Raw genomic sequence first — 17,528 nt, 5'->3', positions numbered from 1 at the left:
TTTTTCAGAGGCCAAAGGCAGCTAGAAAAAAAAAATCTGCTTCTTTTCCAATTATGGTGTTTTTCTTTCAGTAAAATGCCAGTAGAAAGCATTTTAATGAAGTGTTTGGGGCTTTTCCAAGACTGAGAGGAACACTTGGGAACTTTCAGTAATTATTACTATTGGGAAATCCTGAATCTCTCGATACATTTCAAGTGTATTTCTATAATCTTGCTAATCCAAAATATCCTCACATAGCACTAAAAAGACACTGCTATTTACCTTCTTCTATCAAGTAACTAAATAATATGTAAAAATAAAGTGAAGCAGAACTTTCAGTAAGAAGAGAGCCATCTATCAGAATTTTCATGCTGGTCAGAAAAATAGGTGTAAAAAAACCTCGTGTAGTTGAGCAACAAAATCAAAAAGGTTTTAAATGCATAACCTTCCTCTGAAAAGTTACTCTTTATAAAGCTCTCATTTGCGTTAGTGGATGCCATTACAGAACACTTTGGAGTGATGCTCACAGTCTCTCTTTTTGTAAACATATTTATTTTGTTAAAGGACTTAAGTAGTACTTTTATTTTAAGAGGTGAATTAAAGCTGGAAAACTTTTGTAAAATTCCAAGAATGGATATATGAACAACCACCCTTTAAAATACATTGCATTATTGGCATATTTTAACATATTTGACAAAATAGCCATTTCCTTAAAATCCTGTGCCTCAGATTTTAAAGATATCCTTGCTTCTCTCCAGTGAGAAGGATATATATGCCATGAAAAAAAAGATTGTTAGAACTGTGCTATTCCACATACAGGTTTCAGAGTAACAGCCGTGCTAGTCTGTATTCGCAAAAAGAAAAGGAGTACTTGTGGCACCTTAATCTCTAAGGTGTCACAAGTACTCCTTTTCTTATTCCACATACAGAAATCCACGTCTGGTCTGGTCAAGACTGGATCCAGATCTGTATTTCACAGATGGTCCTTGAAAATGCTGGTATAACCCACAGATGAATGTGTGTTATCGGTTCCCCTTTGTGCTCAATCCATAGAGGATAAGAGTTTGTTACAGATTCTGCTATAGGGAATTGGCTCTTCAGCTATGGAGGTCCCTGGTTCAATCGCTAGTGTGTTGGCCAAAATAGCATCCATCACACAAATATTTGCATTTTGGAATTAAAAGCGATACTTAATATAATTCAGTATCGGAAATACCTGGAATTCTTTGATAAAAGCTTTCAAACTGCTTTATTGCCAACCCCAAAATTTTATAACAGGAGTCAGAACCCCAAAAATTCAGAAATTTCTTTTTTTTTTTAAAAAGCATCAGTGATGGAATTTTGTCCGTCTTCTGGTTTTTTAATTCCTCCTGCACACTCCACAATGTGCAACTACAAATAAATAAAATAAAATATTGTATGAAGTGTCATAGCCATGTCAGACCCAAGATATTAGAGAGACAAAGTGGGTGACGAAATTCAACTTCTGTTGGTGAGAAAGAGAAGCTTTTGAGCTCACACAGAGATCTTCTTCAGGCCTGGGAAACTTTCTCTGAGTATCACAGCTAAATATAAGATGGAACAGATTGCTCAGCCAAACCATGGGAACAGCCACAGGTACTAGGATGGCTCCTCAATATGCCCACCTCTTCATGGACTAACTTGAAGAAGAATTTCTGGACAAATGCACCACAAAACCAATATTTGAGATACATAAATGATATTTCCATCCTCTGGACAGATGACAAACTCCCTCAGAGATTTCCACCACAACCACGGCGTCTATTAAACTCTCTCTGGAACATTCCCACACTAGCATCAACTTCCTGGACACCACGATCAGCTTCAGCAATGGAACCCTACAGACAACGATATATAAGAAAACCATGGATCACCACACCTACCTTCATAGATTCAGTAACCACCCCAAACACACCAAGAAATCAGTTATCTACAGCCAGGCATTCATATACCACCGAATATGCTCCAAGGAGAAAATCCAGAATATACACCTTAACACACTTAAAATCACCCTCCACCACACAAGGGAACTCCACCAGAGAAGTAGATCGCATCCTGGAATGGATTACCCAAATACCTTGAGAAAATCAGCAGAAATAAATTCCATTATAATCGCACATCCTTAGCTGTCACATACCACCCCACACTGCAGCCTATATGGGGTATCATCAAACAAGTACAACTCATACTCAAATGGGGACCTATCCTGAGAAATCATTCTGAACCTTCTCTTCTAGTTTTCAAACAACCCCGACCCCTCAAACTCTTCAAGTTTACCATCAGAAGCAAGCTCCACAGAGACCAGGCCACACCAACTCAAAGTGGCACCAGATGCAAAACCTGCAGCCATAGCTTCACTACTACAACGATCAGCTCCCATCCCCCAAAACACCTTGCAAGATCCATGGGTCCTACACATGCCTATCACAACATGTGGTATACCTCATCCAGTGCACTAAATACCCCAATAGCAACTATGTGGATGAACCCAGACAAACCCTATGTGTAGGATTCATACAAGGTTCATGTGCTTGGCAACATTCAGGGCACACCCGGAGTGTTGTATAGGAGTTGTGCACACACAGCTCCTCTCAAGGACATGAGCCTTGGAATCTCGCCCAGATGACAGGAACTGCGGGAAGCCTCTCAGGACTGGGCTCAAGGCCCGAGAGCAAGGAATGCGGTAGATAGAAATTGGTAAATAAGAATGTTAAACAAAGCCAGTGTATTCCTTTTATCTGTTGGAGAATGTAATGCGCGGGGGGGAGAGAAAGAATAAAGGGGAAGGTGGAAAGCTGACAGGCAGAAGCCCGTTAGCAGACCAGCTTGCTTGCTTGCAAAAAGCTTTGTCCTGTCTTGTCTTTGAACTGCAACACCCTATGCTCTCAAACGAACTCTCTCAGAAAAAATGATAAAAGACAAAAACAACACATCACCTTATCACAAAGCGATCACTCTATATCTGGCCTACCAGACCTCATCCTCAAAGGAAACCCACACAACACCTTCAGAAGACCAGCCTAGCAGCTTAAATTCATTACTCTGCTAGACACCAAAAATCATAGACTAAACAGAGACACTGGATTTATGGCTCATTACAACAATCCCACTAACAACTCCCCCAGATGCTTCCCACCCTCTTTCCTCCCCTCTCACTGGAGGGATATCAATGGACCTCTTCACCTTGAAAGATCTCTTGAAATACATGTTAACTACTTATGCTAAACAATCTGTTCCATCTTGTATTTAGTTGGGACACTCTGAGTAAGTCTCCCAGACCTGAAGAAGAGCTCTGTGTAAGCTCAAACCTTGTCTCTCTCACCAACAGAAGTTGGTCCAAAAAAACTATTACCTCACCCACCTTGTCTCTCTGAATAAAATGTTCATACCAAAAATGCAGCCCCTGGGTCCATGACTCCCTTCCATCCCACTGTTCAGAGAGTTCTCCAGCTCTCTCAGCCTCCAATTTCTGGAAGGCTCTAGCAGCCACCAGTCACCAACTCTCTAATTCTAGACAGCTACATAGCAAATTTCCCTTGAGCTTCTGCCTCTATTTATTCCCCCTCACTGTTCTGTGGTGGGCTGGGATAAGGCTGCTGTTGCTGCAAAACTTGGAGAGGGGATGACTCCACTGTGCTGAAACTGCACAGTGCTCTGGGTGCTCAAAGAACATAGGGATGCCCCGGTACTGTGACAGCCACTAAGGCTGTATGCAGCACATTGGCTTTCTAGAGTCAAGAGGGAAAATTGCAGCAACTCAAGCAATATTCCTGGACTTCCTGTAATAGGCTGGATCTCACTGGATTTGAAACAGTTGAACACTTGGTACATTTGAATGCAATCTGAATGCTGAGGCTTGGACCTATGCTCGTTTTTATTCCTTTTCTTAGCTCGTGATGTACTGGTGATTTTACTCAAAGAACTAGAAGCCTGAAATTCAGGATTTCTCCGTGATTGTTGAAATGCAAGGCCAATTACATTGTTAGCCAACAGCCATATTTCTGCCCTCCCTCTTCCCTCCATCCCCCACCCCCACCCTTTATGGAGCTAAAAGACTAACTTTTAGCAAAGCCTTTGTATGAAGTCCATTAAAGATGCAGTGGTTGTGGACCGGGACATCAGTCTTTCCCTCTGGTGACCTAAATGTTCTTCCCACTTTTTTACTTTTCAGAAGTTTATTTTTCCTCCTCCTTTTCTTCTCCAGCAACTACTGACCACAGAGATTTGTGGTTACTATGATTTTCTTTGAGTGAATGCTAACTTCTTTTGCCTCTTTAAACACTGGTGTTATTTTAGAGATGTAGTTTTTCTTTACAGAACTTTTAAAAATCTATTGTTAGAAGTTAAGACACTAAACTCATCCATAGTACAGAATCAATCAAGTACAGAAAGTAAAAGATATTTACCTTCTTTCAATTTCCTGTCTGTAAATAACTTAGCAGCATTATAAGAAACTTTGTATAAAAATTCACAAAGAAAAGTAGAATGTGAAGCATCTTGAGTGAAGCCACTTTCAAAACCAGTATCATAGTTTGGGAAATCTATGAAGAGAACAAAGCCAATAAACACCACACAGAATTTCCATTATTAACATTTACAGCCATTTGACTTCCTTCGTCTCATTTCTTGAATACATAACTGATAGTGTACACAGTTTTCTTCACCTCATGCTATGCATGATTTAAATTATGTTTCTACTTTTTTATATATTGCTCTAATTGAGTTATTTCTTGCATATATTAAGTAAAATAATAAAGTGTGACTTAAATACTTACATTAGTTGCAATGTTACTGTAATCCAGCAAGGATAAATGTAAATAACCATATGCTTTTATATATATATATATAAAAAAGTAAAATAGTTGCTTTACTAAACTTTACTTAATATACTTGAACAAAGATTTTGTTTCCCGAAGTCTCAATCATGCCTTTGCTGCAAGCTCTGAGCAAAGAGCAAAACGAGATTGTGACAGTCACCATCAGCTTTCCAGGTTCCCCCTTACTCTGAGGAAGGAAGGGCCCTGTGCCAGGCACGCTATATAGCTATACTGGCTTGAGCACTGCGGGGAAGAGAAACATAGTCAAGATGGGAGTCTTGCAATCTGCTCTTTCTGGGGCCTTAAGATCATTGCACAACTTGCCTTCGAATGGAATATGGCTGCTTCTTAAGTGAGTGTGCGCATTACACCACGCACCAGAGTCTGCACTGGCTTCTGATTAGTATCTGGGTGGAATATAAGGAATATAAAGCCCTAAATAATTTGGGCACTCACTGCCTGAGACCACATCTCTGAGCTGTATGAGCTAATATTGACCTGATCTAAGGCAGAGGGTGTTAATGTCAGTGTTTCCCAGAATCCTTGAACTCACTACTCTCCCTGATCAGTCCAGAGTTATTGACTTTCAAGGCAGGCTCTAAGGTTTCTCTCTTTTCTCTGAGCTACACCAGAAGGCATGAGATGAGGGAACCAAGATGGTTTAGTGGGGTAATGCTGTTATTTTATGCTGACTTGATTAAAAAGATGAGCTATATTTTGGGCGATGGTTTTGTGAAAGATGGATATGTCTGTGTGTTGCAGACACTGTTAATGATTTAAAAGCTTGTAGTAAGCACCAACAGCCTCAGAAATGTGCTATGAACAAATTAAATTGGTATTTAAGTAAAAGTCGCACAATCATTATCCTATGGTCTCTCCAGGTTCTCTCTGTGATTAATATGAAGGCTCTTGGTTTCCACCACCAAGCATGGAAGTTACACATGACTTTTTCTTGATTAAGTGAGATCTTAAGCATGATGTTTTAGCAAAGGAAGTAGCATCAAAAACACATACACAGTTAAATTTGATTTTTGCTAAAATTACAATTAATTCCACCACCCCATGTTCCTTCACCATGCCAAGCACATCTGTCAAAGACTTACACTTTTTCAACCCAGTACTGATGTTCTAGATTTTTCTCCATTAGCTCATTACATAAAGAGAGTTTAAAACATTCAAAACATGAAAAGGACATAATATAACTCTATACCTGAGAATTTATTGTGATAGAGGAATTCCATTTGCAGTCTTTGTCCTGCTTTCTTGGCTAGTAAGTAAGGAGTACTGTAAACAGGATCTCCAGTGGCGCACATTACATCAGCTCCACTAAACAGCAATGTCATTGTTTCCAACACATCTTGTTTAACTACTGCAGCACACAGGGCCTGATCATGTTGGGGGGGAAATGACAAGTCAGTTTAAAACAGAAAATGAATAGGAGCAAGTATTATTATTTTTGATATAGGTGCAAATTCCGGTGTCCCTGAACTAAACCCGCACACCCTCATTCACAGAGCCTGCATACAGTGGAAAGTAATAGGGGGCAGAGGGAGTAATAGGTAGAGGTCCCTCTAACCCCCTTCCGGGGGGTTCTGAATCCTCCATGTTCTGCAGAGAAAAGGCTATGTGAAATTATTATACAGCGCTGGCTGGCTTGAGTCAATAGATATGCTTGTAGAGGTAGCATATAGGAAGTACTTCACTAACCCTCTCCCTCCATAGCCTTAAGAGAGTTTCTCCCTCTCACATCTCACATTTCTAAAGAAAGCTCTTGCTGTCAAGCCCCTGGTATTTGGAGTGGACTGAAAGGACAGAATTTGGCCCCAAGACTCTATGCTATTAGAAAGTTAAGTGAAAGTAACAGATTGCATTTTGAAAATCGTGCCTTTGATTGATAAAGTGATTAATGATTCTGGGGCGCCTCAATTTTAGGGCACCCAATTTGAGATAACTTAAAAAGGGCCGGATTTTCAGAGGGTGGATACTCAGAACTTCCTGAAAATGAGGGCCCTTTAACAAGTGTCAAGTTGTGTGGCATCAATCATTAGTCAAATCAAATCACTTCTGAAAATATTGGTCCACATCTTTAAATCAAGAGAAATTACATGATTTCTGCAATCTGTACCAATTCAAGTTCCATGATTTAGTATGCATTTAATATAAATTTATTTGATTTATTTAACAAACAGGTTTCTCTGAAATGAAAGACGAAAATATTCTTGTTGCATTGAGCAATTCTATCATGCCATTTGCATAAGTCAACATGTGTTTATCTAGTATACATGAAAGGACTTTATGTTACTATAAAAGAGTGAAAATGACCCACAGAACCATAGAAATGTGGGACTGGAAGTGACTGCAAAAGGCCATCTAGTCCAGTATCCAGTACTGAGGCAGGACTAAGTATTATCTAGCTGATTTTTTTTCTTAACACTGATACAGTGAACTTTTCACTGACATTTCACCGAATCTCTCCCCCACACACAAAATGACTAAACTATAAATAAAATCACTCTCTCCATAGATATTTTGTATTTTTCTGATTAAAAGATTGGGATCATTTTAAAAGAGATTATACTACCACTCTATTTTACAAGGCATGTATAACCCAATAGTGGTCTATTGAGGTTCCTTCCAGTCCTACACTTCTATGATTCTATAATTACTTGGCACTGGCCAAGTAATTACAAAATAATTTCGTGTCCCTGCAGAGCACTTGATAATTACATCTGAAGTTATCCAGTAGTTAAGTGATTAACACACAGCAATTATAGACTTCAGTAGTTAGAAAAATCAAGTTTATAAAACAGAAATAACCAACTACAACTTTTCTCTACTGTTCACAGTTATCGTATAACCAGTGATTCATTACATGGTTATTACACAATGAAAATAGAATGCACTACTTTACTAAGCAGCTTTGGGTGAAATTCACTCCTCTCCACATGAAGCATAAGGGATCAGTTTTTGTTGTGGTGAAGTCAGAAGGTTTGTGACAGAATTTAGTCAAGCCCATGGCAAGCAGTAAGGTTACACTATGGATGGGCTGGATGCCTTTGACTGTCTTTGAATGAAATAAATATGCATTTGTTGCAAATTCTCATGGCTTTAGGACTACAAAATAGAGCCATTTCTCTAATACAATGACAAATTCTCCTTTAAATAAGTGGGCTCCTCTCTTTCCAGTTGGGAGCAAAATTATTTTTTGCTAACTCTTATTTGCTAAACTCAACCCACCCTTTCCGCTCCCCCACTTCACTGAATAGTGTGTATGTACACACATTTTCCAAGTTCTGACTAAGAATTAATCAAATATGCAATCTGTCCAATCTCTGTGTATTTTAACCCTGACCATAGCACTTCTTCCCTATCCCTGGACTTCAATACATGTGACTATGCACTCAAATCATCAACGAAAAGCACAGGTCTCCTTTATGAGACAGAATACTGGATATCAAGAAAGTTATACAAAAATTAAAAGTTAATCTTAAATTTGCCATCTAATAATTGATGACAATCTATTTGTGTAAAAAGGAATACTGAGAACTCTAGATTTCTCATTTTATTTGTTCCAGCTTGCTTCTCTTCTAATGGGGTACAATCTACCATATAAGAGAGAGTGCATGAGTTACTTTCACACTTGATAACACTCTATGATTTAATGTAGTAAAATGATGTTACATGTCAGATAGATTATATACTACATCATCTGTAGTAGAAGAAACAAACCACTGAAGTGGGAATTTCAATCTGCCAAGTATGTAAATCATGAATTTCTAATTTTCAAGTAACTTATGTTTGTGAATAGACATATTAACAGGAGATACCATCATCTTTTACAAACACAAAGAAACTGATTGAAAAAGCAGCAACAAAATAACATGGGGCATACTTTTAAGAACTATTAACAGACATTATACACATTGAAAATATTTCAGAAGATCAAAAAGTATCAAGGTCGTTTAAGAGTAATTGTACTGTATGCCATATGATTTGTTGCATGCAAGAGTATAATCCAAACAACAGTATCGAACAACATCACCTGCACCTAAAATGCAAGGTGAACAGGCTTAATTTAAGACAACATATTGAGCAGTTTTTATTAAATGTCTCTCAAGATACTTGTGTGTAGAGACAGCATATATTGGGTGCTACCAGTTAACTCCATACCCTTCAGAAAATCAACCACAGATCACAACGGATCATTCAATCATTTCTATCCCCAAATAATGGCTAAATACTGTGGAATTAGAATTTGGGGTCTTTTTATGATGAAGGTATTTTACTACTTTAGTAAGCAAAGATCTACATACTGCTAATGCAGTGGACTGTACGGATAAAAAGTATCTGTCATTATTGACTAATAGTTCACATGTAGCCTTGGACAAAAACACTATTGGTGGCAGAATGTTAGCCAGGAGGTTGTCTGCTACCAGTCTAAAAAAAGGTTATACAAGAACTTAAATAGAGTGATTAGGATGGATTTCTGTCTGCACACCCAAACTCACAAATAATGAGGGCGGGACTTAGTTTACCATAATATTACCTTATTTAATTCTTCTTTGGTTTTGTAGCCCAAAGGAGTTTTCCTGAATCTTCCTTCTTTGTATTTTTGTGTAATAAACGTTATCCTTTTTTCTAGAGAGGAGTCCATATGCAATTCCTCCTCTGGCTGAAGTTTTCCTGCCCAAAAGCTGTTTGCCCTTTTATTTCCAATGACAATAAAAAGCTGTCAAAGAAAAAGAAAAGGTAATTCAATGCAAAAGATATCGAGGTAAACTATAAAATCTTTTAATCTGCTAAACTGAAAGATGATTAGAGAAAATGGAGTTGACGCTGGGGGACAATGGAAGCCTCAACAGAATCATTGCTTATGCTGTCCCGTTAAATGGTGGATGAATAATGAAAGAGTCCAGAGTTCTATGTTCATGATTAATCTCCAGTAACAATGGAGGCTTAACAATGCTACTCAGATACAGTATTTCAAAAGGAACTGGGCAAGATCTATAGAAAGGTTAACAACAAAGGATAAGCAAATATGTACAGAAGCACAGTGCACCAGCCCAGTGCCCGTTACAAACTTTGAAGTAAACACCAACTTTTTCCTGTCAAAGTAACCAACTAATTTCCCCACAGCAAAAAGGAAGATGTGAGGTGATGAAAAAGGATCTCATTGTAGAGAACAGACACGGTTACTCTTAAAAAATGTCTTCCATTTTCAAAAGGTTTTATTGTTGGATAAATATTCCCTGGGAGTAAAAGGGGGAAATATTGCTGGATGTCTCTCAAAACAAAATATTTTAAACACCACCACTGCAGGAGATTCTCAGGAAGATTATTCTAGAGAGAATAGATATAACTTGGCAGCTTTAAAATTTCACTCACACCTTTTCTTGAACTGAACTGAGTTTTTCCTACAAGTGTGTAATGGGAGGACTCCATCTTAGGGTTAGATTAAGGGCCCATTAAGCACATTTCCAATTAAATCATGGCAAAGCAATGCTCCCTTACTGAGTGGATTGCATTCAGTTAACGTTAGCAGGTAGCCACCACTGCTGGATAATGGACAGCATTCTGGAGGGTGGACTGCAATTGTACTAATTCTCAGTGTGGAGATACAGGAGTGTGGAGGAAGAGGAAGGTTATTAGTGCCCACACCACCTTGCACACCACTGTAGAGACCAGCTACAGTCTGGCTTTGTGTATCTAGATTATATCTAAATTATCAAAATCATTTATGCAACATTAAGAAGTATGTGAAACAATATTGCCCACTTATGATTGTATTGCTAATCTCAGGATAATATTTAATGTATTTCTTAAAGCCCCAGCTCCTGGAGTCATGCAACTTTCTTTTAAAAAAAATGTATTGGGAGGAGAGGGGGGAAATATTTCAGCCCGCATGGTTTTGGAGAGAAGATGGAAAAAACAGAAAGGAAATAAAAATAACTAGGGCTGTTAAGCAACTGAAAAAACTAATCAAGATTAATCACATGATTTAAAAAATTAATCATGATTAATTGCACTGTTAATACTAGAATTCCATTTATTTAAATATTTTTGTATGTTTTCTATGTTTTCAAATATATTGATTTCAATTACAATACAGAATACAAAGTGTACCGTGCTCACTTTATATTTGTTTTTGATTACAAATATTTGCACTGTAAAAAACAAAAGAAATTGTACTTTTGAATTCACCTCATACAAGTACTGTAATGCAATCTCTTTATCATGAAAGTTGAACTTACACATGTAGAATTATCCACATAAAAAATAACTGCATTCAAAAATAAAACAATATAAAACTTTAGAGCCTACAAGTCCACTCGGTCCTACTTCTTGTTCAGCCAATCGCTCAAACAAGTCTGTTTACATTTGCAGGAGATAATACTGTCCACTTCTTGTTTAAAATGTCACCTGAAAGTGAGAACTGATGTTCATATGGCACTGTTGTAGCCAGCGCTGAAAGATATTTACGTGCCACATGGACTAAAGAGACATATGTCCCTTCATCTTCAACCACCACTCCAGAGGACATGCGTCCATGCTGCTGACAGGCTCTGCTCAATAATGATCCAAAGCAGTGCAGACTGATGCATGTTCATTTTCATCATCTGAGTCAGATGCCACCAGCAGAAGGTTGATTTTCTTTTTTGATGGTTTGGGTTCTGTAGTTTCCACATCAGAGCGTTGCTCTTTGAAGACTTCTGAAAGCAGGCTCCACACCTCGTCCCTCTCAGATTTTGGAAGGCACTTCAGATTCTTAAACCTAGGGTCGAGTGCTGTAGCTATCTTTAGAAATCTCACATTGGTACCTTCTTTGTGTTTTGTCAAATCTGCCGTGAAAGTGTTCTTAAAATGAACAACACGTGCTGGGTCATCATCCGAGACTGCTATAATGTGAAACAGAGCAGAGACGTACCATTCTCCCCGAAGGAGTTCAGTCAAAATTTAATTAACGCATTTACAAGAAAAAAAAAAAAAGAGTGTCATCAGCATGGAAGCATGTCCTCTGGAATGGTGGCTGAAGCATGAAGGGGCATACGAATGTTTAGTATATCTGGCACTTAAATACCTTGCAACGCCAGCTACAAAAGTGCCATGTGAACGCTTTCAGGTGACATTGTAAACAAGAAGCTGTCAGTATTATCTCCCGTAAATGTAAACAAACTTGTTTGTCTTAGTGATTGGATGAATAAGAAGTAGGACTGAGTGGACTCGTAGGCTCTAAAGTTTTACATTCTTTTGTTTTTGAGTGCAGTTATGTAACAAGAAAATATACATTTGTAAGTTGCATTTTCGCAATAAAAAGATTGCATTATGGTACTTGTACGAGGTGAATTGAAAAATACTATTTCTTTTATCATTTTTGTGCAAATATTTGTAGTAAAAATAATATAGAATGAGCACTGTATACTTTGTATTCTGTGTTGTAATTTAAATCAATATATTTGAAAATGTAGAAAAACATCCGAAAATAGTTAATACATTTCAATTGGTATTCTATTGTTTAACATGTAATTAAAACTGCGATTAATCATGATTAAATTTTTTAAATCGTGATTGTGTTGAGTTAATTGCATGAGTTAACTGAGATTAATCGACATCCTAAAAGTAATCCAATAAGAATTATTTCTTAAAATCAAATGACTGTAAAACCAATCTCATGAATTGGAGCGGGGAGGTGATTTCTGAATACGTTGGGTTGGCAATTCTGTTAAAGAGTAAATACATTATGCAAGAATAGGGCTTATAAATTTATTTTAATGAGCTGAGCCTTTAAACACAAATAAGAAAGCAACCTTTATACCAAAAATCACACAGGTCTAACATATTTTTCACAGTATCTCAAGAAGTAAAGTTATCACATAACCTACCTCAATCAGCTCATTGCTCCAAATGCTGGCATCCATTTTTAGGCTCCGGACCTTTGAATCTCTGGGCCCTAAAGATCTGTGCTGCCCTTAATAAAAATTAAATAATATTTTTAATTTATTTATTTCAACTGACCCTTTGGGTTAAAAAGTAACAAAAACACGACTTTAATAAAGACAGTAGACATTATGCTGATTGTTTTTAACAAAGACTGGTCATATGCAAGAAGTTTGAAATTTTTAGATAATTACAATACTGTGCAATTCACAATATACTAAAAGCAACACCCTAAATTATGAAGAGATTGTAAATTCTTTGGAATAGGAATGATGTATTTTCCATGTTATGTAAATACAGGTTGAACCTCTCTAATCCAGCACACCCTGGTCCCGCAACATATATGGTCCAGCATAGGCGCCGACTCAGTCAGTGTTCCAGGGTTGGCGCACCCACGGGGAAAAATTAGTGGGTGCAGAGCATCCACTGGCATCAAGCTCCCCGTTCTGCCCCTCTCCCCCCGCGCCTCTCTTGCGCCTGCAGCCCTGCGTTTACCAACTACTCCTCCTCCCGCCCAGTTCTTCCAGAGCGCCACAAACAACTGATTCATGGCATTCAAGCTCCGGGAGGGTGGGGGAAGATGAGGAGACGCCTACGGAGACCCACTGGCACTCTGCATTGACCTCCCATGATTCAGCAAATTCTCTAGTTCAGCACCAGTCAGGTCCCGAGGGTGCCAGACTAGAGGGGTTCAACCTGTACTGTTTACCTTTATGCAGTTCTTTAAATACTTAATATCTCACCAATTTTTTTCTGATACAGGGGACATTTAAAGATTTTTTTTTAAAACTACTTGGAATTTTTATCTCTTCCTCTCCTGCCCCCACTTACTGCAAATGTAAAAATCCTGTTTGACCTGTCATTTAAAAGTAGGTTTCTACCAACATTCAAAAATATTTCCTTGGTAACCATAAAATATGTACTGAAGTTATGGAGATAATTTCTGAAATGTTTATTTTGCAATGTCTACTAGTAAGGTTTTGTTGAAGGAGCACCCAAGAGAAGGCCACTGTAGAGAAACTAAATGAATTCTTTGCATTGGTCTTCACTACAGAGAATATAGAGATACATACATCAGAACTCTTCTTTTTGGCTGACAACTCTGAAGTTCTGTCCCAATTTGATGTGTCAGTAAAAGAGGTTTTAGAACAAACTGATAAGGTAAACTGTAATTAGCCACCAGGACTATGGTATTCATCCAAGAGTTCTGAAAGAACTCAAATAAGAAATTGCAGAACTATTAACTGTAGTATGTAACCTAATACTGAAATTAACCTCTGTACCAGACAACTGGAATATGTAATTCTTTAGAATTTAGAATTATTTGAGGCAGTCAACAAGCAAGCAGATAAAGGTGATCCAGTCCATATAATATATGCCGATTTTCAGAAATCCTTTGACAAGGTCAAAGGAAAAAATAATCCCAACTACACGTATACAATGGTGGATTCTAAATTAGCTGTTTCCCCCAAGAAAGATATTGAGGTCACTGTGGATAGCTCTCTGAAAACTTTTACTCAACGAGCAGCAGCAGTCAAAAAGGTTAACAGTATGTTAGGAACTATTAGGAAAAGGATAGAAAATAAGACAGAAAATATAATGCCACTATATAAATCCCTGGTGCATCACACCATGAATACTGTGTCCAGTTCTGGTCACTACATCTAACTTTCATACGAGGAGAGACTAAAATTATTAGGGCTGTTCAACTTAGAAAAGAGACTATCAAGGGAGGATATAATAGAGTTCAGTAGAGTCATGAATGGTATGGAAAAAAATGAACAGAAATGTTATTTACCCTTTCACATGATACAAAAACTAGGGGGTCACCTAATGAAATTAACAGGAAGCAGGTTTAAATACAAACAAGAGGAAGTATATTTTCACACAATGCACAACAAACCTGTGGAACTCACTGCCATGGGATATTGTGATGGCCAAAAGTATAACTGGGTTCAAAAGAGATAGGTGCATCAATGGCTATTAGGCAAGATGGTCAGGAGGGACACAACATTATGCTCGGGGTGACCCTATACCTCTGGCTACCAGAAGCCACGAGTGAAAAAGAGTGAATCACTCCAAAATTGCCCTGTTCTGTACACTCCGCTGTAGCTCTAATACAGACCACTGCAGAGACAGGATAGTAGACAGAATGGACCATGGTCAGACCCAGTATGGCAGCTCTTACATCCTTATTTATATGGCTACAAGGTACCCAGTGCCTCTAAGGAGCCTCAACTTCCACTGACCGCAATGAATTACTCATTTATAGGGCACTGAACAACTTAGAGGACACATTCATACATAGAAGTGATTTAGAATAATGAAATAATACTTTGATTTAAAAATAACACAAACTTCCATTAATTTCTGTTCCTCAAAACTTTTGCAAGGACATGTATAAATGGCACTTAAAGCAAAACAAAAACAATGCAAGGACATGCACAAGTATGCAAATGACATCCTGGAGAACCACCACGGCCTATTTTTAATTACTCTACCTGCACATTTCTTACAAATGACAACACAGAGATTGATGGATGCCCAGTCGGGATCTGGAGCTTTACAATCAGCACAGCTCCTGTTTGACTCATTGAACCATATCTTCTCAGCTACTTCATAATCAGAGAGAGTTTCTGCTATCGATTGTTGCAGTGCTTCAATCCACTCTTGTTTCTCTCCTTCCGACTCTGCTGTAAAGCTGAAACAATTGACTTTTCTGCATTATTGATCTTTATTTTAAAGCCCAATTAAACCGGGTCTATAGTTCCTCTTCTGCATTTAATCTACGAATGAAATTGCTGTTCAAAAATTTGACTTCCCTACGGATTTAAATATCAAGACAAGATATATTCTTTCATTTTGTTGCTTAATGAAAACTCCCTTAACATTCCAACATATCTATTTCTTTAAAAGCTAAATTAATTAAATGCAACAGTAGTTTTTGGCTCACTCAACTTTCATTCCAGAGTTGCCTTCAATCTTTTTACTCCATATAAGTCAGATTTAAAACTTGAGTTTAAGCCACAGTATCACAAATGACTCAGGAGGACATAGCCAACGGAGCGATTAGTATTTACTAAGCAGGAGAGATGGACTGTCTCATAGATAATAGCTCTAAATAGGATATTCCTTTACACAGACTATCTAATGTTGTTGGTTTAGTGTAAGTAGAATATTCACTATCTGACCCAGTTAGCCACAGACTCAAGTTATTGATCATGACCAATCTATGCTGTTAGAAATGAGAATCAGACAGGACACCAATGAAACCAAAAATTATGCTTGCTTTTTTAGTCTCCTGTCCCAAAGTTAAGATCCAGAAATCCAAGGAGAGGGATAGGAAAAGGAGAAATCATTTCCCTATATTACTACAGTTTCATTTAAAGTAGAATAGTTTACTATGACAGTCCATAAAAGGTTTGTATATCTATATTAGTATTCTTGCTTTTGTTTACAATAGCATTCACCACGGAACATAATCAGCTTGCTACTAGCTTCAATGGGAAGTTCTTCAAAGGGTTGGCATATGATCCTTTTTTAGGATAAATTGATAACTAATTACATGGACAAAGTACTATTTTCAGTACCTCTTTTACCTCACATTTTTATTTATTTCTTTAAAAGAAAAATACTTTACAGTGATCTCTCCTTTTCCTTTACCCTTGCTTAGAATGAAACCACACACTGACACTCAATTCATCCTTACATTATAAAGAATAAGAATTTTTAAGGCCTGGGACATCTAGTAGACACTGTACTTAGAAAGGGGTGTAATAAAATCTTACAACTAAATAAAATCTTACAAGTACTGTATATAAAAACACTGAATAAACATATTTTAAATTACTGCAATTTTTACCAAAAGTGAGTAAGGTTAATTTTAATGTCAAGCAAACATTTTTAGAATTTACTACCAGCACTGAAAATTTTTATACATAAAAATGTGAACAGCTCTTACCTAAAGCTTTTATAGGGAGTGATTATTTCAAAAGACTGTTTTGCTGTCCTGTCCACTTGTTTTACATTCGCCACATTCATAGGGATTATAGTGATACCAAACCCAGTCTTAAAATCCTAGACAGAAAAAAAATGAAAAAAAATTAAGGTTTCATTCTTCAGTAATCAGAAGAAGATGCAAAATTATTAAATCAGCTGTTAACAAGGCTCTTCTTGATTGCATTGAGAGAGGGCAAAAAATACCTTAACTACTTTCTGAATATTACTTTTCTATGTAAGCAGTTCCTCTAGTTCCTAGAGGGATATTATTTGAGCACAAGTGAGAGGGTAAATGTTCTATGCAATTGAATGGGAGGTAAAGTGGTCTAAGAGAAATCTCTGTTTTAAAACATGATTCACTGGATTAAATCATACTTCAGTTTTTGTTAACCTCGGTTTCTACAGTGCAACTATGTATATCCTTATAGATATAAATATGGGCATTTCTAATACTAAGAGAATGCTTTCACAAAGTTCATAAAATTTCTAGTTCTTGAACATTTGACTCGTTTTGTCATTGATCTATTGATTGAATTTGGGCAAGTCATTTCACCTCTCTGTGCCTTCGTTTCCCAATCTATTAACTGGAGACAGTAAAGCTTGCCTTTGAAATGGCCTTTGGATGAAAAAACACTATACAAATGCTTAATAGTAGTATCTGTGGTCTTGTTACAGATGCTGAACGTGGGCTTGCTTCCATTTTTAATAACAAAATTGAGCAATAAAAGGAAAACTCATATAATTCATATGTTTGTAGCATAAATGTTAAGTAATAAT

At 37.4% G+C, this 17,528-nt stretch overlaps 1 protein-coding gene across 1 annotated transcript in view; it reads right to left on the bottom strand.

The window, feature by feature from the left end:
* The window catches only part of ARAP2 (ArfGAP with RhoGAP domain, ankyrin repeat and PH domain 2), a 195,656-nt gene that overhangs the window by 94,970 nt on the left and 83,158 nt on the right, over positions 1-17,528 (bottom strand). The window contains exons 10-15 of the mRNA XM_084625426.1: positions 16,714-16,829; positions 15,254-15,453; positions 12,698-12,783; positions 9,364-9,546; positions 6,028-6,202; positions 4,407-4,541 (exon numbers count right to left, since the gene is read on the bottom strand). Coding sequence (XP_084481552.1) covers positions 4,407-4,541; positions 6,028-6,202; positions 9,364-9,546; positions 12,698-12,783; positions 15,254-15,453; positions 16,714-16,829 — 895 coding nt within the window. The remainder of the gene's footprint in view (positions 1-4,406; positions 4,542-6,027; positions 6,203-9,363; positions 9,547-12,697; positions 12,784-15,253; positions 15,454-16,713; positions 16,830-17,528) is intronic.

Source organism: Lepidochelys olivacea, assembly GCF_965140295.1.
Source record: "Lepidochelys olivacea isolate rLepOli2 genome assembly, chromosome: 4".
Lineage (NCBI taxonomy): Eukaryota > Metazoa > Chordata > Testudines > Cheloniidae > Lepidochelys > Lepidochelys olivacea.
The sequence above is the reverse complement of the archived record's forward strand: the minus strand, read 5'-3'. Positions and strand labels throughout refer to the sequence as shown.